This window comes from Pholcus phalangioides, unplaced genomic scaffold (assembly GCF_987345545.1).
Source record: "Pholcus phalangioides strain wild (caught in Gottingen) unplaced genomic scaffold, Ppha-v1.0 ptg000018l_1, whole genome shotgun sequence".
Taxonomy (NCBI): domain Eukaryota; kingdom Metazoa; phylum Arthropoda; class Arachnida; order Araneae; family Pholcidae; genus Pholcus; species Pholcus phalangioides.
Genome location: NW_028301611.1, coordinates 12,624,856 through 12,650,896, shown reverse-complemented (window position 1 = coordinate 12,650,896; position 26,041 = coordinate 12,624,856). Strand labels below are relative to the sequence as shown.

Genomic DNA, 26,041 nt, shown 5'->3' with positions numbered 1-26,041 from the left:
TCATCATATTTAAACCCATGTTTCAGCATAGCATATCACTGAAAATACAAAACAATCGAAAATAAGTGTATCAAAACATTTTAAACAAAATCAATGGTTTTGTAAATAAAATTTTTGATGATATTTCTACTAAAATGCACGTGTAATTAAAAACTATTGATAGCAACAGGTTCATTCTGAATTTAAATTCAAGGATGTAGTATTGCGTGCAAATCCCTGTAGAATAAACTCGTTCCAGACTCTGCCACGAAGCTGGCCTCGAAGAGATCTCGGCAACGGGATAAGCCCAGTGGCAAAGTTCTGGCGTTCATTCATTCATTGTAGAATAAACTCAAACAAGCTCTTTCTGTGTTTCTCTCCTCTCCCCACATGGTCGCGAGAGGCATTGTTGCAACCCCACGAAGTTGTTCTTTTTAACTTCCTTTTATTTCTATATAATTATTAGTGACTTTTACCCCCACATGTGATGTGTATGTGTATGTGTTCTACTATATACCTCTAAGAGCAAGAGCAAAATATAACAGGTTGGGTGAAGGTGAAAAGAGAGGTTTACTTCACATACTTACTCACTCTTATCTTCATCCTCTATCATCTATACTTATCTATTATATTGTTTTCCTCTTTTTCACTTGTTTTTTCCCTTCCTCATATTCTACTTTTCTTTCCTTCACATTCTTTCCCTTTCTCTAAAGTGCGGTTAGGTTAGAACAAGGTTGCCATATTTATCGCCCATTCGTCAAATAGAGATCATTCGAATTTCTCGCGATTACCTTGTAAACGAAGGGGATTAAAATATGAAGAAAAAATATCAGCATTGGAAATATTTATTTGTGTGATTATGGCACTTTTTCATAAATTTCGATAATTTTAAAAATTAAAGTTTTTACATTTCCGTGGTCATAAAAATATTATTCAGAGAAATCTGTGCATCACAGCATATTTCTTGTAATTTTGAATTCAAACATGACATCTCTAAATGGTAATTTTAGACATTGAATCGATTTTACCGAGAAAAAGGAGAATTCTCAACATTTTGATTGAGAATTTTTCGAGATATCGACGATTGAAGTCCTTGATTTTTACCACTTTTCGTTACATTGAAGTGCCAGGAAAGCCACACACCCACCAAAAAAATATCGTAAAGATGCACGTCGAGCACTCAGAACTGCTACATTATCTTGCAGCCTGATAACGATAACTTGTAGGGCAAAAAATAAGTTTAGACAAACCTTAGCACAACATTTTTCGACGGAAAAATGATAACATTATCCTGATAACTATAAACGAACTTCCCAATATTATAATATTATGCGGTGTTCGGTCAGAACATGATAACTCCAAAATCACATTTTTGAGGTATAAGCATTTTCATTGTCGTTTAAAAAATTAAAAATAAAGCATACACACAAATACAAATGAAAATATCATCTATTAACATGTTGTTTAGCTGTACAAACGTATTTGTGCATTTATCTTACTTCTAATTAGTTATTAATTAGCAAGACTCACTACTTGATCAAAAAAGCCATTTTTCGGAGGTATCATGTTCTGACCAAACACCGTCTTTGCCATTCTTTGATAAATTAGTAATAATACCCGAATGATAATAATAATATCCGTGATTTTAACAAGCGTTGTCGACTGAATACATTACACACAAATACAAATGAAAATATCATCTATTAACATGTTGTTTATCTGTACACACTTATTTGTGCATTTATCTTACTTCTAATTAGTTATTAATTAGCAAGACTCACTACTTGATCAAAAAAGCCATTTTTCGGAGGTATCATGTTCTGACCAAACACCGTCTTTGCCATTCTTTGATAAATTAGTAATAATACCCGAATGATAATAATAATGACCGTGATTTTAACAAGCGTTGTCGACTGACTACGTTACTTTTTAAGAATTCATAATAGAATTTTTTTTCCTCTCCGTAAAATACTTCGTATTTGCCATGTCACAAATAAATTATTATTCTGTACGATATCGGACAATAAAAAAAAAATGTGGAAACCTTTAAAGAGAATAAAATTCTCTTTTATTTCAAGGTAAGAGAGGAGAAAATAAATATTCAGATCCGAATCTTTTCGGAAACACATTTGTTTTCTAAAGCTCAGTTTGAAAAATGAATAGAAAATGAATTTGGCGTAATCTTTAAGATGAAGAAAGGAAAAAAAAACGTTCACGAGGGAGTCGGAAAAAATTGTCGAATAATTTTCTCAGGGGCGAAAACAGGGAAAAATCGGGAGCACATGAAATATTTGTCAAGAAAATAATAATAATAAGAAGAAGAAGAATAGTATGAAATTGTCTCCAAGCCACTTGGTGTTACTTTAATTTTACCATCTCTTGAAAAATATTTAATTTACTGATACAATCAAAAGTCCATAAATTTCCTTTACAATTTCCTTTTTTTCCTACAAGATTTTCTCCTTTTCCCGTATCTCACAATGTTTCTGTTCCCGGAAATGTCGTTCATCATTTGGTTATCTCTTTAGCAAATGTCGAATTTTTTTTTGTTTTTTCCTAACTTCATTTTTATTTTAAAAGTTCAGAATAACATTTTTTTAATGCATATTTTAAAAGCGTTTAAAAATTCGTTTCCTTCCACTTTTTCAGCTTCTTTTCTGTAACATGTTCTTTCTTTCTTTTTTTTTCTTTTAAACGAGGGATTCTTTCCTGCAAATTATTCTGCAATGTCCGACTCGCTTCCCTCCTTCACGGTGATTTTAAGCTTTATGCAAATTTTACTACCAGGAAAAAAAAAAAAGGATGAGGGAAATATTTATTTTTGAAATATTTAGAAAAATTGAGTATTTTTTTTCTACCCTTGGTTCATCAATTTCTAATAAACCTCTTCGCTTTTTTTGTATATGTTTCACGTGTTATTTACGGGTGTGTGCTATTTATGGATTTTTGAGCTTTTACTATATATTTTGCGCATTTTATTTTATGTTTAGTAACTCAGAATGTAATATGTATATCGATTCCGTAAAATTTCCTGTATATTATCCGGCGTTGCTACTCTATGCAGAGTACTTTGGAGGGATTTGATATTAACCGCTTATTTGGTAGTGTTGCTCTCAAAAGTAACACGAGTTTCTTATATTTTTGCAATATCGGCATTTTATATTTTGAGCTCGTTTTTGGCACTGATGCTTTTAAGCACTTCCTAAAAATGTAGAATTTTTACTTGTGAGCTGTTCATGAAGTTTTCTATAATTACCGGCAGAATGGATCAAAGGCATGTATGTCTCCTATTTCTTGACAAGTCTAACAAGGGCAATTTTTGAACCCTTGCATTTTGGAGAGAAATACGCTATGTGTGGGGAGGAGATATATTGCTGTTTGTTCTTCAGCAATGGTAGAAAAGTAAAAATTTTGAATTTATATGGTCTTTTTTTGTATACCACTCTTTGGATAATTTGAAACATTTCGAGTAGCCGCACGTCATGTGATACCTTTTTGTAATCAAAAGTATGTTTCTAAACCCAGTCTAACACTATAAAAGCCTTATAAAGTTCTTTTATAAAACTTTTAAAGTGAAATACCTGCCTGAGAGAGAGAGAGAGGCGGTTGCAGAGACATCCACTTTGCTAATAATAGGGAACAGACTGTACATTCTGTAACAATGTTATGAGTCATTGGAATCCCTAAAATAAACTAATTAACGGATCAAGGTGGCCTACAAAAATATATAGGGCCTGGATGTCCAGAAATCGTGAAGTTACTCACTGTCTGAAGGGACGCGATTCAAATTCAATCACTTTTACGATATTTACGAGACTTGTCGAGAATGTAAAAAAAAAAAAATCTGAAATATATTACAAATTTTTTTCCTCTTTCAAATTAATGATATTAAGTAATAAACATAAATATATAATAAGGGCTGGGATTACACTATAAAAGTTGTATGAAAGATATTTTATAAGACTTGAAATATGCAACCAATAATCGTATCGGTTACATTAGAGCGAATTTTTGTGTAATAGTGGTGCAGCCAATCTCTGTAACAGGCTATTGGTCCGTTAAATGCAAATAAATTTAATATTATTAATATTAATATCCGCAGTAAACAAGTACTTCCAGACACATTTCTAAATTTTACGCTATCTTAGAGATGGTGTGAGACGACTCTCAAATCGTTATCATCGTTATTATCTTATATCAACAATGGCTTCAATGCACTACTGCATCGAACTTGAAGAGCGATGGTGAAGGGAATATGAGCAGTCAAAGTTTCATCTACGGCAGCGTTTCTCAACCTATGGTCCGCAACGATGGCATAGGTGGTCAGCAGCCCAGGTTCAAAACACTTTAGTGGTCTTATTAGTCGTGTTTTTTTCACAAGTTTTGTAAAAGGTATTTAATCAAACTTTCATAGTGCAATCCCGGCCTAAAACAATATTTTTAAAACCGATGAACATCAGGAGGGAAAAAATTCTATACCTTAAACGCGGGCTACTTTGGCCAATTTAAAAAAAAAAAATTTCAAATTCGCTTTCCAATTTATAAACGTAACACCATTACTACTTCTAAGTTTTAGTAGCCTTTTTTATACCGGTAGGCTATCTTATATTATATATATGTATATGTAAATAAAAGAACAGATTTTTTTAAACTTAAGATAATTAAAGAAATAAAACACTTTGGGTCGATGTTACTCTTGTATGTGAGTAGGGCTGATATTACACTATAGAAGTTTGAGAAAAGATCTTCAAAACTTGAAAAAAAAACCTATTGGTTACATTCACTCGAATAAAACCAATACGCTAATTGGTTGCATTTAAGTTTTATAAAATAATTTTTATTAAACTTTTATAAATCCCGGTCTAGCTTTGACCCACTTCACTTTTCCCTATCTTTAAGATTAAATGTTAAATGAGAACCTTGGGGTGTGTTTTGAACCTGGGCTGCGGACCACCTATGCCATCATCGCGGACCATAGGTTGAGAAACGCTGCCGTAGATTAAACTTTAACTGCTCATATGCCCTTCACCATCGCTCTTCAAGTTAGATGCAATAGTACATTGAAGCCATGGTTGATATAAGATAATAGGGATGATAACAGTTTGACAGTCGTTTCACACCATCTCTAAGATAGCATAAAATTTAGAAATGTGGCTGGATGTACATGTTTACCGCGGGTATTAATATTAATAATATTAAATTTATTTGCATTTAGGCCATTGGCCCGTTACAGAGATTGGCTACACCATTATTACACAAAAATACATCATAATTCAAGAAATCATGATAATTATACTTGTTAAAAAATATAAGATAGAATTAAACGAAAGGGGGGATTAATTTTTATACATAAAAAAAAAACCAACGTATATCTGATACACAATTTCTATTCGATGAGTTAATATATAATAATTTAAAAAATCCATTTTCATTATAATTAATAAATCCACAGTGTAGCAAAATATATCTGTTACGGTAAACACGGAAAAAGGAAACAATGAAATGTGATGTGTGCGATATTGCCATTGACTCCAGAATTACAAAGCGTACAGATTTACCCTGGAAGTTATCGGCCACCTCGACAGGAACTAATGGATATCATATATTGATGATAATCGATTGTTGCTAACTAATTATTCGTGATAATATGATGAATATGGATAAATGATAATAAAGTTCATTATTCGATGATTGACCTGTGCAGATAGATTGAAATTCACGTGAAATATAACAATCCCTAATGTTTATGGTCCGTTGAATTACCGGCTATCTAACATGCCTTTCATGTCTCTTCATCTATATAGTTCCACCTTCTATAGACGAAGAACACACGAGCACGGATACCGTAGTAGATGAAAGATCTAGAGTGAGTCTCCGCTGCAAGGCATCAGGATATCCAACTCCGACAATATCGTGGAGGAGAGAAGACGGCAGAGAAATTAACGTTGGACCCTTGGGAAATCAGAAAAGCTCAAGTAACGTATAACCACACTGACACTAATCATGTTACCGAAGAAAGCTGCCGTGTTTTTTTTTTTTTTAGGATCTTTTCTAACAAGCCGGCCGAAATGCTATTAATCTATATTAACGATCGGGCTTATAATTCAATTCTGAATAGCTATAATCTACGAGAGCTTTGGCGGTATCCATGCATTTCTAGCCCAGACAAAAATTTTATAAACACTTTCCGAAAAACATTCGTTAACGATAGTTTGACTAGTTACGTGATAATTAATATTGAGCTGGGTTAATTGGACTGTTTCATTCTAATCTTATTTGATGAACAGCCGCCATCGATAATGGATTAAATATTCATCGTTTATGGGTACGATTTTTTTAGAGAATTAGGTAGGGTAACGTGCATGATTTGATTTCCGTGAATGATTTTTGTTATGCATTTATTTCAATTAAAAAGTTATTTTTTTTATTGTTTAGTGTTGAAAGTTGAAGGAGAATACTTGAACCTCACTCAAGTTACGAGAGAAGACATGGCTGCATATCTATGTATAGCGTCTAATGGCGTTCCTACGTCGGTCAGCAAGAGAATACTTCTTCAAGTAAATTGTGAGTGAAATATTTATTTTGGAATTTAAAATCCATTAAAAGTAAGTGTGTGTAAGTAAGTAACACACACTTATACGTGTTACGCTGAATGCTACCATGTTAGAAGAAAAATGCCTTTCATGTTGAAAGAAAAATGATATGAAAATGAATCCAGTCTCACGCGGCCTAATCACACTTCTCAACATATCTGAAGACCCCCCCGATTTATTATCTGGTTACTGTACACAGATAATGATGGAACCATTTCATTCACTAAATTTTACTTCGAATTCAAATACAAATCTTAAGTTGCAACAGTAGAATTGCCTAACAACACGGCGGGGAAAAAATATAAATACAAATATGAAAATATACAGGCTGTCCTGCACGTGCTAGCACGGTCTTTATCTCATCAACGGTCCGTCGTATAGGTATGATTCCAATTTAAAAAATGCCCAACAGGCTTAAAAAAATTACCCTGTAACACTTTTGAGTCGAAATACAGTGTATAACAAAATGAAAAATCTCAATTTTTTTATATGGTCCCCCCTTGTGCTTTAGCTGCAAAGAAGAAAGTTGTTGCCCTATGTCTCCTGATGCCAACAAGAAACTACATGTATCTAAGCGCAATATTCAAAGAATTATTCGAATTCGAAAAACGGAAGAAATTTGACAACTACTTTCTGATTTGGTTTTCGAGGATAGTAAAATGCACCAAGGAGAATTAAGCAATCACCCTGTGTACTTGGCAACATTATTAAAGAAGTGGCAAACCATTGTAAAGGAATAACCATGTCTGAATCACATTATTTAGGAACCCCGACAATCAAAGTAAACCTCTCAAAAGTCATTGTTGAGGATTAAGAACCATTGCTACCTTGTCATTTAATCAAAGATTGATTGAATTTAATTACATTTATCGCTTTTACCGGTGACTATGCATAACTCCTAAATAAATTTGGAAAATCTGATAAACATGGAAACTTGTATATAACCTTTCTTCTCTTCATTAAAAACCAATTAATTATTTTGACCCGTACATGATACGTGCACTGCACATGTTTTGCAATAAAAATTAAATCAAACTAAAATATGCGTGGAGAAGATAAAATCATTCATAGCAGAATTATCAGTCTTGTAATGATGGCTTTCTCCACACATACCTACAAACAAAACCAACATAACCATTCGAATTCAACATCCTGGACCATAGTCATGTTCAGTAAATTAAGTAATTAATTCACGATTTATCCCATTTACCAACACCAGCTTGGGAATGAATGTAATCTTAGTCCAATGTGATAAATTATCAGTTTGTGATCAAAATTAATAAATTTGAATTTGGAAAAACACCTAGAGTCTGCTTGATTTTACTGTCCGCTCCCCTAACGGGGAGTAAATAAAATACATTAAAACCCTTTCCCACGGGAATGGGAGGAAAAGTGTCCGTTGACGGAAAATGTCCGTTCTGGAAGGTAAACTTCTATATGGATAGTATCAACACCATCTATAACAGAAAGCCTTCGCGTGAAGCTCATGACGTTACTGAAGAAGTCGATTTCATCATTGGATATACTGAAAAAAAAAGTGAAAATATCGCATTCGTCGGCCCCTGCTATACACAATGGCTACAGGTGAAATGGACTACAGTTGGCCCCCGTATTCACGGTTTTTTTTTTTTTTTTGTCCTTTATTGGAAAATTTCTTTGACAACACTCAGCAATCGTCATTCACGTGTTTCGTTTACAAAATTTGAGTGGTGCTTGTTTAGTATGGCTTATTCCTCTAGTGCTACTGATAATGCTTTGAAAAGACAAAAGTGACAAATAAAAACTTGACAAGAAAAATTGGATATATTGACAATATATTGACTTGGTGAAATTAAGTCAATACCTGCGGTGGTCCGTCATTACGGAATCAAAGAATCTACGGTGATAGATAGATAAATGGAACCGCTCACAACCCTGGACTGAAGCACAGCACCTTACTTCCGTTACCTCAAAAGAGGCAGAGTTGCGTCGGAAAAGTTAGCAAATATTTATAGTGGTGGCTCCCCTTGCCCCGTGCTCGTAAGTTTCGAATCACTCGCGTCGTTCTCCCCATGAAGACAGCCATCAACTCGATGCTACGTTAAAGCCATTTGACAAAAATGGGTGACTGAATCCAATGACTAGGGAGAAAAATTGCACGTGCGCCCAGTGGCACATAAGGGCCGGAGACCGCAGCCTGGGATTTCGAAAGAAGTGTGGAAAAGACTTGTGGGCAGGGAAGAAGAAGCATGTTGAAGTGGGAGAGCTTTAAGAATGATCAAAATACGCAATGTATACAAATTACATATATACAACGCCTCGACTGTGAGATCAGTGACGCCAAAGCTTCGCGCGCAGGCCTTCTAATATAGATGGTGTTTATAGTATACACCTTCCCTCTGAAATATTCCAGATTGTTTTTGAATGCTCCGGCTATTTTTCCTCTACATGAAGACAATTTCAATTTGCCTTCTTTACAAACATTTTTGTAAGATTCTGCCACCATAGCATATGCATGCAAGTATATGCCAATAAATCCACTCAAATTATTTGATCAAATCTCTCTTCTTCCGTATACCTTTCATTTTACTTCAAAAAATGAAAATGCCATCCATCTTACCACCAACGTTTGACGTGAAGCAAATATCAAGTAATAATTCTGTGATGCCAATAATTTCATCCATGTTAAATAATATAATTCCATGCAATTTTTCATGTCATTCAGATCATCCCAGAATGGGACAACACATTAAACACTGCCGGATTCATTCGACGTAGCATTTCCATCCGTACCTCACAAACCAAAAAACCTCAATCAATAAACTTTCCTCGACTATACTATCGTCGCATAATCTATCCCGTCAAAGAAAGGTCTCCTCTTTATTCTCAGCCGAAGTCGATAGATACTCAAAGATACCAGATACGCGCTATTATCTTCGCTAAAGTTCAAGATATTAGCAAAGACGAAACCGATTTCTCTGGTGAAAATCGGTAGAATATTTCAGAAACTCGAACACAATCTTTCGGTAAAACCCGAAACCTTTTCAATAACTCAACCAGAAAACTGTAACGATTCCTAGAGTAATCAGAACTACTTTTGTTCCCTTCTGCTTCATATATATATATTTTTTTTTTTTCCCCACCCTATGAGATATGTCCTTAAATGAATATTTGCTTTTCTGTAACGGGATATTTCTTAAGAAAAATTCCCCAATTTTTTTTTTCCTTTTCTCTCTCTCTCTCTTCCGTTATTTATTTCCCATTTTATTCAGAAATACAAGAGATATTCTATGCAAATGAACATAGCCCGGTATTGAATTACAAACGACTTTTGGAGGGAAAAAAAATGCTTAGTTTAAAAATCCATTTCATTATAATTTTTCCACGTGTTCGATATTTTTTTTTTCCCCGGAATTCTTTTTTCCAGGATTTCAATTTTTTTTCTGTTTTTTTGAGGGAATATAAATTATGTTCTTTGGTTCTCGGATATCTGCTGCTCATCCTTAATGAATGCTATGAATAAAGTATTAAGAAATGTATTTCATAAATAATTGAGTAATTTTTTTCCCCCCAATGAAAATGAAATGGTGGTTTTTTTTTCTGAACACGAATAAGTTCTCTAATACTCATCGCGGTTTTTTTTTATCATTTAGAACGTTTTGTGGAGGAAGATGTCTCCTGCAATTGTCACGCCCAGATACGGTGATATCTCGGTTAACGAACTTCTCGACTTACGGAGTTTTCGGCTGATGAAGTTCTGACGTGAATACATCTTTTAAATCACTCGTACTCCATCGGTAATTTAATGTTATCCCAAGTTTCTCGAATCAAATACCTCTGTGTCATAATCTCAGCCGACCTACGTTGAAACAAACACGTTGCCTACGTTTACCAGAAGTGTCTAAATAAACTTTTCTTCCTCCGCCGCAACCTTAAACACTCCACTCGGGATATCAGACTACTCTGTTACCAAACTTATATCTCCCCCTTTATTTCTTACGCCGCTGGAATTTGGGGCCCCTACACCTCCATTAATATAGACAAACTCGAATGAAACCAAAATAAATCCACCCGATTTGCTTACGACTGCTGGTCATCATTCGTGTCCGTGTCCGAACTTAAAAACGAACTTCATCTGACTCTTATCTCGACTCTTCGTCTCATTTCTCGAAACGAAGGGTTGATAATAACAAGAGTTGTTATTATTCAACATTATTATATAAAACGTTCCATGTTAAATTCAACATAGATACTTCTGGTATCTTAGCCAAACCATCCTACATCTCTAGAAAACTCGACCATTCCCTTAAAATAAAACCTATTTTTGCTTCCACTGACTGCTGCTTTCAATACATCTTTCCTCATAACATTGGTGAATGAAATAAACTCCCAAACTCTCTTATGGAATCCCCAACTATCAATAGTTTTTTGTCAAATATCAAACAATTATATTTGTCATTTTTAATCGCATCCTCTTGAATAGGCCCCAGGGCCAACAATATTGTATAAATAAATAAATAAATATGATGATACTGGGAGCATTCGCAAAAAGCTGCGTGGCAAAATGTTTTAAACACTCATATCTTAAGAAATACTCAACGCGAGTCAAAAGCAATGGTATCGTCAGATGCACATGGCAAATTTGTCAAATCTCTCCGGTTTCAATATCTCATCCCGTCTGGGCACCAGGCCCGTTGTCCCAACGAACATTTTCGTTGATATGGATACACGCTCTGCCATAAAACAATCACATGTTCAGTCGCGGATCTAGGACGATGCAACAGGACGGGGAAATGCGTAAGTTCGTTCGATCGTCCCTTATTTTACGGTACAGACAGATTTCCTCATATTATTCGGCTCTTGGTAGGGTGGTTGTTCAAATTGTTCCCTCTGAATCCACGCCTGAGCAAAATGCAGACCTCTTCAGCTGCGAATGAAATGAAATCAAGGATAAATCGGGGAGGGGGGGGGGGCATTTTTCGTTAGTCTATGGTGTTTTATCCCAAAGTTTTCTCCATTTCTTTTAAATTCAAATATCTCATATTGCACTCGAAAACGTGGAATGTTTTTCCTGGCCTCAAGAGAGACAGGGCAACAACTTTTGTTACACATCAGCAACTTTTCTAATAATTTCACAACTAATTGCAATATTTTTCTCGAATAGGGTTGTGAATAAATGGAATGGCTTGCCCCCGGGGGGTCATGAAGCCTAACACATTCGTAAAGAAACACTATAGACATATTGGGATAAATCGAAAAGCTATCCATACCATATTTTTCATAGGCAGTGCATTCATATTTCATCATAATTTTATTGGTTTTTATCGCTCTTATTGTGTGGGTTGATGTATTTTTGATATAATCCAGGTATGTATATTCGACATCCATATTTTTTATGGGCGTGTTTTTTTTCAGCCACCTCGTTGGCCATTTCGTTTGTTGTGGCCTTTGTATATGCATATGAATGACGTATCTGGTCCACGTGTCATTTTGGATACCCTATTAAATTGCAAGTGTGGCTATAGGATCAACGGATCACCAGCAAATTGCGGTACCAGCTGTTAACTATGCAGTCTGAATAGCGTGAACAGACATAATTTATTTATAAATAAGTCGGAGCATCACAGATGTGATTTTTGTTTTTTAATTTCATTATCAGGCATCTATAGCAGAGCAAACAAATGTTGTTTCCAAGCTCTAAACCCAGATATTTCGTGGTAAAAACGCTTATAAAAACAGACGCGCCAGCGACGGAATATGTGCCGTTATATCCGACGTCACTACGTTTTTATCGAGGTTATGACTTAAATTTCAACATACTTGTATCCTCTATCTACCAGGTCTGTTTATAGGCGTTTTTGGAAAGTTTGACCGTATTTCTTGTTCAATTTTCCTGATCATGTTTGTTTTATACCATCTATGAATGAAACGTACATTTCATAACATAAAATCCTGATTTGGAATCATTTGTGGTTTCTCCAATTGAATTCTGTTTCAGTATTAAAATAGATTACTGAAATATATATATATATATACTTATATAGAACGGCGTTTAATAATGTATTTTCTTTTCTTTTTTGAAGTTCAACCTAAAATCAAGGTAACCAATCAAATGGTGGGCGCTGCCGTTGGAAGCGACGTAACTCTCGGTTGCCGACTTGAAGCGTCGCCACGCCCACTCACGTCCTGGATAAGAAGCGACGGTGCCATTCTGATTTCGAACAAAAAGTACGAGTTGCATGAAGAGGAAGATTCTTACAGAATACTAATGGAGCTCAAGATAAAGGAATTGTCCGAGAAAGATTTTGGACACTACAAGTGTGTCGCCAAAAACACTCTCGGCGAGAAAGAAGGCTTCGTAAGGTTGATCGGTGAGTTCCCGTTCGTTATTGTTGTTTGAATCGTTCAATCACACGAGAACACTGTAATACACGAACCGTCATTGTGTTTGAAAATTCACATCCGGGGGAATTATATTCCATCGATTAATACATTTTTCCAGGCATTTAATAACAAGGTTATGTATTGAAAAAAATAATATATATTTATATTGTAAAAGCTCTCTTTTGCTGACACCAGATACACTAACAAAATACTTCTGTAAAAGAGGGGTTGGCCGTAAAAAAATTTTTGTTATTGGCGATATTTAAAAAGGGAAATGTAATTATATTATTTGGCTGTAAATGAGCATACACAGTGAGACCGTTAAGAGGGGTTTCCCCTGAACCTTTCTGTCATAGAAGATATTTCCGCATGATCATTGACCCGCTCACTGGAACTGACGACATAGCTCGCCTCCTTAAAATCCTATTATTTTAGCATTAAGAAGCCCAGATATTCTGAAAGGTGATTTCTGAATTGTTCATATTTTCGTATAATTTAAATCCGTAGACCATTTTACAGAGCAATATTCAGTATACAGCAGTGCAAAAACAATGGTTTAATTGTTTTCCTCATCCAAGCTGACGCACCACGTGAAACTTCTGTAAAGCCGGGGTTACACTATAATAGTGTGATAAAACCTCTTTTATAAAACTTGAAAAATTCATACAATGAAGCTCATAGATTACATCCGAGCAAATGCAACCCATAATCTATACAAATACAATACAATACAAATACAACGCCACAACAGGCAAATTGCCCAACGATTTGGCTGACTTAAGAACATCATGGATCCCCGAGCCATTTTTTGGAGGCCCTACCTACTACTGCTACACCACACATGCACCCCCCCCAACGAATCGGTACATGCGGGAATGTGCGTGTACGTGTAGTGAAACCTGACGTGAAGTTTTTTGTTTCTCTGTAATGCGTGTTATGTGTAGTGCTGCCATCTGCCACCAGTTTTTCTAACTATGAGTGAAGTGTTATGATTGAATGATTTATCGTTGTAGGACTGTTGCTCTCTGTGGCGAGACTTTTTAACGGGGAGATCGGCTCGCATTTGCGCCTTGAAGTTGGGAACCACAGAAAACCAACTTCAGCCGACCACCACTGTGGGGTTCGAACCTGGATCCTCGCATCGCGAGTCCATCACTATAACCACTCGACTACCACAGCGGCAAATAATCTTACTGGTTGAATTTTTCAAATTTTATAAAATGACTTTTAGAAAACTTTTATAGTGTAATCCCGGCATAAGAACCACCAAGCGGTTTCGTCGACCACTCGTTGAGAACCAATGAAAATGTAGTATTTAACAAGGGCATTAATGGTTTCTACTATTATGCCGAGGAAAAAAATTGATAAAATTCTTTCTTGGCTTTTATTTGCATAAAAAACTCGTAAATACAATGGGAATCGACAAAATAAGGTATAAAGTCTTTAACAATATTATTTCGCAAAAAAGCATCCATCTTATGGAGAAATTCGGAAGTACATAATCTATGTATTCGGTGAGAGCCATATAATATCATTATTTGCTTAAATTAAACGTATGTAAGAGCGTGTGAATCGGTACAGAAGTATTATTATTGTCCATTTCAACGCATGAAGCTACTTTGATGCTAATTAATGTTTGCTCAAATCGTCAAAAGATATTTTTATCCGAATTTTCCCGTAAATGAAGAATTACGGACACATCGACATTTAATTGTATTCTTAATGATCAGCATGAAATACATGGTAAATCTGCTCAAATATTTGCTAGAGATGAATATATGTATAATCCGTCACACAAACACAATTTCTTGTATAAACTTCTAAACGTAAGAATATCTCCAATATATACAGGGTGGAAAAGGTAATTCCGTTCAAAAATAACTCATAAATCGCTGGCTATAGAGCAGTGGTTCTCAAGTAAAAAAATTCTATGGCGGAGGCCCGTAGACCGGTTTTTTCATTATTCATCAAAGTTACTGATTTATTTTTACTATTTAAAAATATTTACAATCATTTTTTAAAATTTTACTGGGTTTTTTTTTTCATTTTCCTCGAGTGACCGCGGAGCCCATGGAAAGTGCACAAAGAGCCCTATGGGTCCACGGAGCGCCGGTTGAGAACCGCTGCTGCAGAGAAACATAGTTTCACAACTAGCAAAAATATGTAATAGGGCCAATAGATAATGTTTGCTGATTATTAAAATAAAGATTAAGATGTCTTCAGAATTAACACACATGCTAATCACTTCTATTCCATTGCAGAAATCACCCCTCCAACCAGCGTCACGCAGTCGACACCAGCATACGATATATTTGTGCCAATTCATAAAAGTAAGTATTAAATTCATAATGCACTCTGATGACAACTTTCAGATTATAACTATTATGGCATGTGTGGAACTTATTAAGAAAAAAGTTCCGATGTAAATCGTATTATACACATTTTAAGTATATTCCAATCATTATGTATCAAAAATATTTATTAAGTTGTAAAATATCAGTTTTGTTAGTAGAAAATAAGTTGCAATTATAGCACTTTCCAAAAATTTCGACAAAATCTTAATTTTTTTAGCAATATCTCGGGAAACAGAATGATTCCTCGAAAACTGAAAATAGTTCCGAAAATCGCCGATAGCATGTTGGTCAGTAAAATAACACACCATCTCTTGAGTAATTTTCAACTTTGATCGAAACTGTTGTGCGTAAAAAAAAAAGTTCAATGAGGAATGTAAAAATTGTAGCTTGTGACGAAAACATGACTGGTGGAAACAATAATATAACAATTATTCAATCAGAAACTTTTAATCAAATATATTTTGAGTATTGTTTCATAATAAACACGCTCAAAACATAAATGACATGCCGTAAAAATGTGAAACTTATAACAATCTGTAATTGTGATCGATTTCATTCACCAATCAGTCTGTCAATCAATTTAAAGAGGTTGGTGCATGATCTATGATCTTGGCTTCCTACGGCAAGAAACCTCATACTTTAAAACATTTAAAATTTTTCTATTCACTCTTTAGGCACTCAATTTTTTTCCTCAAATGCCATGGATACTTTTATACAAGTTAACACGAATATGTAATATTTAAATTGTTGGTTTTTCAAATCTAATTTTAATTTCAATAACGTGGCAAAACCGTCAAAATCTACCCATATTTTCTCCATACAACTTTTTTAAATGATTTCAATAAAAAATCCTCTTGTTAAAGTATGCAACTCCCATAGTTTTGAGAGACACACAAAGTTGCAAGACATTTGAATGAGCGATGTGTGACAAAAAATTTTCTTTCTAAAACTTATTTTTGAGAAATGAGTAATTTAGATGAATACATTTGGCATATATAATGCCTGACAGTAAAGTTTATATTAAAATATATTTATATTATAATATTAAAACATTTCTAGTACAGGGTAGAACAAAAACATGAACACAGACACAAAAACTTTAAAAATGTGGTTTTCTCTCGAAATTTTGCGGGCACTAATCCCCTTAATTGTGTATCAGAATCGCAAACAAAAAAGTGTGTGTGATGAAACGTATAAACCTTCCAAAACTTCTACATTGGAACTGGAGAAAAAAATTCCAATCTCGAAATTGTAAGCGATACTTTATTCATTTAAATGAGACAAATCAGATAAACTGCTCAGACGTTGTGCAACTCTGATCAAGAAAACATACATTTTAATTTTTGGGGAAAACAGCCTTGAAAATTTTGATAAGTGCAAAGGGGGGAAAAAAAACTAGCTCGAACATCTATAGCTTTCTCAATTTCTGTTATGGTTAATAGCATGTTCAACAGCTTCAAAAACGACAAGTTTGATGTACGTTCGGTGAATTTGGCGGGATTTGAAAGTGACGTTATATCTATTTTTAAAGTTATATAATTATTGGTCAAATAATAAAAACAAAAGACTGAAAAACTTTTCCATATTAGTTTTTCACAGGTATTCACATAGTAGTTATTGGGCGGCTGATAGTATTTACACTGTATGAAGTCCAATATTTAATTTGCCGATGCCTTGACATTTTTGAAGTTATTTTAAGTCGCGAGGAGCGTTGATTTAGGGATTTTACGTTCGGCTGTAAAAAAATTGTGCTCAGGAAACAATTTTTAGCTTCAGGATGTGTAATAAATTTTTTTTTACTTAAAAATATTGGTATTTTGAATCAATTTCAAAACGTATACGAAACATAAGTAAATATATTATGTATTCCAGGTGTGACCGAATACCAATCAGCGAAAAATGAATCGGCGCAGAAAAAGGGCTACGGAATACCGGCAACAAATTCACTGAGAGATGAATCTCATCATTTATCATCTGGTAATGATTTGTTTGCATGAAAACCCATTTTATCTCATGAAATGTATGTTCATATCCGAAAATCAATCATTGATAAAATAAAATTAAAAGTGAATAAATCCAATATACTGATTAAGAGTTAATGAATTGATTTTTATGTTTTAAGTAAATATTATCATTATTTATTATCATTATCTATATTCTTCATTTTAGTCTACTAGGAATCATTCTTGTTAGAATATTGCAGGTAACAACAAAACTGCCACTCGTATTTATGAATTGTACATGTATCCGTACTTGAAAACACTAAAAGTTTCTCGGACAAATACACAGTCGAGTCACATTATATTATATACAGCATAATTTTGTCGCGTTAACCTAGATCAGGGGTTCTCATTCTTTTTTATTCCGTGGAGCATTCGAATAAATAAGATGAAGTCCACGGTCCTCCCGTGTCAATAAAATATCCCCTTTCTACAAAATAATTTTCAGTATTGGCAATGTAAAAACAATCAACCAATTCTGCTGTCAGTCAAGCTCACGTACCCCCTGAAATTTCTCCAACACCCCCAACGGGTCCGTGGACCTTCTAGTGAAGTAGCCTTAACCTAGATCAAAGCGACAACAGTCTTTTTGTTAAATAGCTGATAAAAAGAGCGCTGCTGGACATGTAGAGGGAAATGAATGATAATTGAGTTTGTCCACAAATGTTTCGATTGTTTCTGGAGAATTAAGGTACTACAATAAACAGGATCATAACTAGATACTTGTTCAACCGAGGCATTTTAGCACCCCCGATAAACGTTAAAGGGAAGTTGTGAATTCGGTGCCCCAGTATGTCCTACGCTCGGGGCACCAGACCCACTTGCTCCCCCCACCCTTAATCCGGCCCTAATCAAAAAAGTACTTGGAAGTCTTGGCCATGACTTGGCCAACCTTCCTACGATTTCAGACGTTTCGGGGCCATGTGGTATGTAATAACCGTTCTGGAGTATCCCATATGCTTGGGCGAGACACTAAATATTCATTAATGTAACAGATCTGCATGCTCAAATCTTAATCATGTTGAGGAAGTGGTCTCCAGATGGACCTAAAACATTAACCTAATTTCTTCACGAAAATTTCATTTCTGACATTTCACCCGAGGCAAATTTTCGACCCCGATACATTTCGCTGTCCTCTGACAATGTGAGTGACGGAATGGCTGAGTGAACAAGTAAGTGACTGTAAGAGTGACCGAGTGAATGGGTGAGTGGCCAAGTGAGTGACCGTATGAATGAATGGGTGAGTGACCGTAAGACTGACCAAGTAATTGTTGAGTGACCGTATGAGCGATCTGCAGCTACCGTATAAGAGATCAAGTTAATGTGGCTACTCAAACGGTCACTTACTTATACTCCCATCCACCCACTTATATGGTCGCTCATATGGTCACTCGCACAATCACTTGGCCACTCACATAGTCATTTACTTACTTGGTCACTCATACGTTCAGGGGAGACGCAATGTCACGGACGAAATGTGTCGGGGACGAAACCTACCATTGTTGAAATGTCGGGAACGAAACGTCTTGGGTGAATTGTCAGAGGAAAAACCTCTTGGGTGAATTGTCAGAGGAAAAACCTCTTGGGTGAATTGTCAGAGGAAAAACCTCTTGGGAGAATTATCGAAGGCGAAACTTCTGAATTCTGAAAAAATGCCATGACAGCATTTCTCACAGAAGAATTAACGCTGTTATCACCAGATTGTGTATTCTCCCAACAAAGATAATACAGTGAGCAACAGGCCTACAACCGTATTCATTCATTACACTTCAATCACTACGAGTTGAGAAAAAAACTCATAATTTAAAAAAATGATTGCAGATGGCAGCACTATACATAACAAGCATTACACAGAAACAAACTACACGGGAAGTTCACTGCATGTACAAACACATTCCAGCATGTACCAATTCGTTAGATGTTCTGCAGAGAAATATGGACGAGGTGCATGTCTGGTTTAGTAGTACTAGCAAAGATAATAGAGTTCTTTTGTATGTGTGTGCGTGAGATTTGTTCCTGGATACGACTGCAGCTACCCATTCCAAACGGCATACAGTGTGACTTACATAAGAACTCAACCCTCTTCCAATAATAAGTCCAGTCATGATAACCACTCTAAACCGGCTCGGAACTCTTTCCCTACTCGATTAGCTACACGAAGCTGATGTCAAAAATATGACGTGACTCGATGGTGTGGATTTCAGAAGAAAACTGAATTGTTTCTTCATAATGGTTAATTGAAATAACAATTAAAGACTAAAATTGGAATTTCACATTCGAATTTCTTTTAATTCCAGAAAAACAGCTGAGTCCCGCCAGTGTACCTAAGAGAGAAGAAGCTGAAGATTATCAGAGGAAACCGAGTCAGCTTCCAACGCAGAGAAGTCAAACAAGTAAGATTTATTACACATGCATAGCCATCAAAATAGTACCTGCATTAACATGTTTCCAGCACTCCTAACGCCGTAGTAAAGTTACCGTTTAATGACTATGACAATTACGTATAATGGTTTAATGAGGAATAATGTGCCGGAAAATAGGTTTTATCACTAACGATTTGCCGTAACAATGTAAATGCATTCGTAATCATCGTGTAAATGCGTATACCGTATATACGCATATAAACAACAGTATCTTACTAACATTATAAAGGGGAAATAATCAATTTACACAAAGCCTTGACCCCACTCGTGTCAAAACTGGCCTAATACTTCCATGACCAAGTAGTGTGGCCACTTCAACATTGGTAATGATCGTCAAATGTTGGAGACTTAAAGGCCAGTCATAGTCCAGGCTCTATCCCTGGTGGGATGTAAGCCATTTACCCGGGGGGGGGGGGGGTTTGGACCACGCTCAAAAAAATGTTGGAGACTGGAAGGTATTGGGTGGTTGATCGAGTACATCCCAGCTTCTAACTCAAGTCAAAGATCAAACGTGCCCGCCTTCCTTCCCAATCTCCCAATGCGTTTGGTCACAAATTTCTCGAAGAACGCCAATAGTCACAACACGAAGAGTGTCTGGAAAAACCGGTTCCGTCATTGTTCTTGGCGAATATTAGCCAAGGAATATTGGGCCAAGATGAGCATGCAGTCTATGCCGCTACACTTTTTTCTTTCCATCGGAGAAAGGCGAATATTAGAAACAAATATTTGCAAATAACTATTGGGCCAACCTTGACACGACTGTCGTCACGGCCTAAGGACTATGTTATTCTTGATGACATTGGAGCAAGGAAAACCCCCGTTCCTCGCAAACGCTGTACAGTCATGATCACTGACACCCTACAGTAGGGGTTACTGTAAGGTTCAGGAAAAAAGAAGTGGAGGAAGGCCTGAGAGAAACAGACGTCGCGAGAGAAAGGAAAAAGCCGAAAATGGACACTCAAAAATAAAGATGGTGTGAAAGTTAATACCGAAGAGACATTCCAGTTTTGTTGAGGATGTTCGATAATAAATGAAGTAACGTGTTGTTTTCTTCTTTTGGGAGTTTAGAACCCAGTTATTTCACCCTGAAATCGCTGTAGAAATACAGCCGATAAGAAGACGACGGGGAATGTTTACTGCCTTTTCAGTCTGCAGTCCACATATGCGGAATTTCGCCTCTCACAGGGACAGAAATTAGGATGACCATATGGCCTGTAGTTTTGCGGGACATTCCAGGAATTTTCGTCGTCCCAAAATGAAAATTTTGCTATTTTTTTTCCTTATTTACAACGAGGCTTACTTAAAGTGTCAAAAACAAGAATTAAGATTGATTTAATGGCTTATAAATTAATGCCTTTGACAATTTCTTTGGCTGTAACTGGCAACTTCGCATAAGCGTTACTACGCTCGTGCAGGTGCCACCCACAGATGGGGGGTAAGATGTAAATCTCAGATCATGGTTCAATATTCCGGAAATTTTATTTGGCCAATTTCAATTTCAGAGAGTGAGAGGAATATATATATATATATATTTCTAATTTGAATTTTTATAATTCGAGCTCCACTGTAGAAAATTCATTCGTTGCTTTAGTCCCAGACGATACAACCTTTCGAGTCCACTTGCCAGATATGCGGTAATCTTGCCTCTCGTGAGCCAGAAAATTGTATATATATATAAGTTGTCCATGTGACCTGCATATTACGGGACATTCAGGTTATTTTAGTCACCCCAACTTTTTAATGAAATGTCCCGCTTCTTTCTACTATTTTCAGGAGGCCTACTTGAATTTTGAAATAAAGAATTTAGATTATTTTTGTGACCTTTAAAGTAACACATTTGGCAATTTCTTTATTTTTTTTTGGTAAAATTGGAAACGACACGAATCATGTCTTTTGTTATCAGACTTTGGCCAGGGATCATTGGCCACTTCGCGAACTGGAAGGGCAATGTCCGAATTTCGAATATTGGCCTGGTTGATATTTAACGAAATTGGCAAATTCATGACAGGATTGTTTTTTTTTTTTTTTAGTTTTATATAAGTTCAGCACCTGTATTATTTAAGTCAAAATAACAGAGGTAATACCTAACATTCTAGTTGGATGCAAAATTGTATTCTAGCTGAATTAAGTTGGAAATGAAGTCAATTAGTATTTACCACATTAATGTTTCACAAATTAGTCACAGTTTGAGGTCTTTCCGTTCAGACGATTATTAGATTATTTTCAATTACTAGGCGTATTCAGAAATAATGATTGCTAGCAATAATTTTTGTTTCATTCATGGTACGTCGAATGTCAAGAAACTTAATTTTATTAAAGGCGCGTATACACTAGCGCACCGATCTTGCAACGTACGACCCCCTGCAGCGGTTGTAATCCGTTCGCGAGTGCACAAACTTCATTTGAGTTCCTTTCTTTCCTTTGTGTGCGTTGAAAAACCGATTCCAGGTGGATCCAGCTCAAGAATCGTTCAGAACCCCCGCACAAATTACTGAACAGCCAATTGCAAATGCTTTCATTGCATGATCCACACGCTAATGTAATGTATACACGCCTTAAGAAAAGTCTAAAGCCTCAGTCCTACGAGAGTGGGCTAGGGGACCCTTGGTAAGATAATTAAAGTTAAAAATAATAAAAGTATTTGTCAGGTTTCGCGGTCGTCTCCTCCCCTCTGGGAAGCAATAATTTTTATGGTTTTCAATACAAAGGCAGCGGAACGAGTGTCTTCCTTTGAAAATGACCGGACAAGTACGGATTGCTTCACGCCGGCTGTGGTTTTTGCGGTTTATGTTCAAAAAAGACTTTTATTATCTTTAGACTTTTATTAACATTAATTATCTTACCAAGGGTCCCCTAGCCCACTCTCGTTGAACTGATCTTTAAACTTCACATTCCCCTTTGCCAATAACGCTTCTCTGTCAGTGAATGATTCGCCGTGTATGCGCGCAAGAAGTAGATTTGTTCGGGAATCGCACTTAAGAGCCTGCCGAAATCTGTTGGCGACAGAAGCATTGTAACGGCCAGATACAGTAGTCACCGCTTATAAGAATCATTGGTTATAAAAATCAACCACTTATAAGAACCAAATCGGCGAAACGAAAACCAAACGCTATTTTAACGTAGGAAAATCATCAGCTATAAAAATCAGATTTCCGTTTGTAAGAATTAAATATATATATGATTCAAAACTGTGACCATTTATTTTAGTATACGGTGGAATTCGCAACAATAGCAAGAGGTTTATGGTAGAAGAAGAAAACCAGACACCCGTAGCTCTTACCCCCCCCCCCCCCGGACCATTATTGCTCACTTTGGGAAATATTATTTACCAGTGATGAGAGAGTTCTCACAATATTGCACTAGTAGTGCAATTACTGTGTGACATTTTCGTCGGTCAGCATTGACAACGAACGAGGTCTAAAGATAACGATATGTCATGGATGTTCAAGCTGATTTAGGAATTGAAATTTGATATTTAATAAGAATTAATATAAATGTTTTTTTGACTTCAAAACTATATTAATATCTTAAGCTTGGCTTAAGTCCCAACCCCACTCCTTGCGTACTACAATGATAACTGTATAGGATCAACAGGATAAAAAATCGCATTATATAAGAACCAACTACTTATAAGAATCAAAATGGCCGGACCCCCGAAAGTGATTCTTACGAGCGGCGGCTACTGTATTTTAAATGTGCTGCCGGATGGAACTTCTTCGTGGGTCACATTTGGCCCGCGTTCCGGAGGTCGTGCCCACTTGCTGAAACACTTGCACTCGTTCATAAAAATGACTACTGAATTCTAAACTAACAGAACATTATGGTTTCATTTCTCTCTCTCCCTGCAGCTTCTGTTGCGGATGTTCTCGAACCTTCCCGGATCATACTGTACATCTGCATAGCTGTACTGCTAGGAAGCAAGCCATAAAAGAAACCTGCTTTTTGCCATAAAAATAAAAATTCAAGCTCGTCTTCGTTTCGAATCCAGACAGAAGAACACACGAACTTCCGATGAATATTTGTACAAAAAATGAATAAAACTGAACAAAATACAGCAAATATATATATTACAAAAAGGAAAAAAAAAAGAACGAAACACAATTCCAAAAATAGCAATATCGATGATGACGATAATGATAAAAAGTACCGTATATAATAACATTTGGGACGTGCTTTGTTGTATTGTAATAACACGGAAAAAACGATGAAGCGAATGACTTATAAAAATTAAATAATCGATTATATGTGTACAAATGGCGTACATGGTGAGTGCCAATTATATGATTATATAAATAAATATATATATATATATAAATAATATATATACTCCTGCCCTGATGAAACTACTGTAAGTATTGTAACAAAAATCCACGCTAATATAATATCGATTTTGTGAACTTCATAAATGTTCATGTAAAATTGCTTCAGTACAAAATCGATCATGAAGTGAAAATATCATAGAGCGTTAATAACGATGTGTATATATCTATCAATTAACAAAAATTTATTCTAATGATATAATTTACTATAGAACGGTACCGTTTTCGTTTGTATTTAATAAACATCAACAATCAAAAATGTTCCGCGACATTGTTTGAACAAAAATTAATTATCCCTGCAATTGATCGTGATTTGGATTCCTTCTTATTTTATTGGGCATTAATTCTGATGTATTTGAAAATAAATTATTTCACATATATACCTACTTCAGAAAATTTTATTTTACATTTTTAATACAATATATTTTTTTTCATATTCTAAATTTTAGTTCAAATAAATTTATTTCACATTTTCATTTAACTAAAATAAATTTGTTTATATCATTTCATATTTACTTCAAATAATTTTTTTTATATCATTTCATATTTACTTCAAATATATTTATTCGATATTTTAATGTTTCGGAAAATGCCCGAGGATTTCGATTTACTTAGAAACTATACATTCCAATTTACTTGAAGATAATTTGTTTCTTATTAAAATTTATTTTCCAATTGACTTGAAAAAAAAAACAGCTCCATATTTCCTTCAAATCGTTTTATACTTTGATTTAATTCATTTCGTATTGACTTTAAACAAATTTATTTCCTATTTTAATTTACTGATGATTCAGATTGAATTGAAAATAATTTACTGCAATTTCCTATTCACTTGTTGAAAATATTTTATTTTATACTTTGATTAATATGAAAATAGTTTATTTCGTATTTCAATTTACGTGAAAATATTTTATTTCCTAATTTGATTTATTACAAAATTGGATGGAAATTGAAATCCTGTTCTATAGGATTTCAATTTCCATCACTTAATCGTTCTCTCTCTTACGCAATCAAATAATTAATTTAATTTTATGGGAACACGTTCGATTTACTTATCTTTAGTTTATTCATTGGTTGTTCCGGTGCTTGAAACTCTAATATTTATTAATGTGACACTCGATTTATTTTCTTAGTTACGGTAAATTAGTTCATATAAATACAATTTACATAAATATCAATTAACTCAACTTTTTCGTCTAATTCAAGAATGTATTTCGCAATCAGCTATGATTGCTGTTGATTTGAATTGATTCTGATTAATCTGTTTATAATCAATGAACAAAAAGGGATGCTGCCAATGTGTACAACTAATTACGAAGAAGGCCACAGCAGTCAAATCGCTCATTGTGTAGATATACAGGGTGAACTGAGACTAATCTGCCAAAAAAAGAAAAGAGTATGATAGACGACCCCAAGTGGAACATAATCTCAACATCAATCCTGTTTTATGTCTAACCGTTTCCGAGTTATAATGTTGAAATGAATTATAGAAACCGAAATTTGTGGAGTTTCTGAGAGATCTACACGCAAACTCAGCACACATTAGGAAAGAGCAGAGAAAATCCCGTAAGGTGACAACATTTTCATCAGAATACAGTGAAACCCTTGTTAACGATCACCACCGCAAATGCGGTCACCCTTCTTTAACGGAGAAATGATAATTTCCTATTTTATAAGAAAAATTGCGCATTTAAAACCCCCGATCGACCGTCACCCCTATTTTACGGAAGTATATTTTTGTTCCGTTGGTGTCCGTGAAAGAGATGTTTTACTGCATATGGATTTGACGAAGAGCTACAAGCGTTGAAAGATTTGTCAAGTGCAAAATCGGATTGTCGCCAAAATCTGTAAACACCAATTCCTCAGACACCCTTCTAGCTACAAACGGTCAAATTTACCGAAAACTTGCCCATTCAACGCGCTTTCGAAAGAGCCTACAACAAATCACATCGGTGTTCTTGTTCGAGAGAAATTCAGCATTTTATTTGCAATACATCACTGATCAAACTA

At 35.3% G+C, this 26,041-nt stretch overlaps 1 protein-coding gene across 1 annotated transcript in view; it reads left to right on the top strand.

Annotated features, from left to right (window-relative positions):
* The window catches only part of LOC149071752 (lachesin-like), a 293,838-nt gene extending 270,055 nt beyond the window's left edge, over positions 1-23,783 (top strand). Inside the window, exons 4-10 of the mRNA XM_089247860.1 lie at positions 5,784-5,954; positions 6,415-6,543; positions 12,635-12,922; positions 15,197-15,265; positions 17,162-17,266; positions 19,587-19,682; positions 23,561-23,783. Coding sequence (XP_089103986.1) covers positions 5,784-5,954; positions 6,415-6,543; positions 12,635-12,922; positions 15,197-15,265; positions 17,162-17,266; positions 19,587-19,682; positions 23,561-23,640 — 938 coding nt within the window. The 3' untranslated portion in view covers positions 23,641-23,783. The remainder of the gene's footprint in view (positions 1-5,783; positions 5,955-6,414; positions 6,544-12,634; positions 12,923-15,196; positions 15,266-17,161; positions 17,267-19,586; positions 19,683-23,560) is intronic.
* The last annotated feature ends 2,258 nt before the right edge of the window (positions 23,784-26,041 follow it).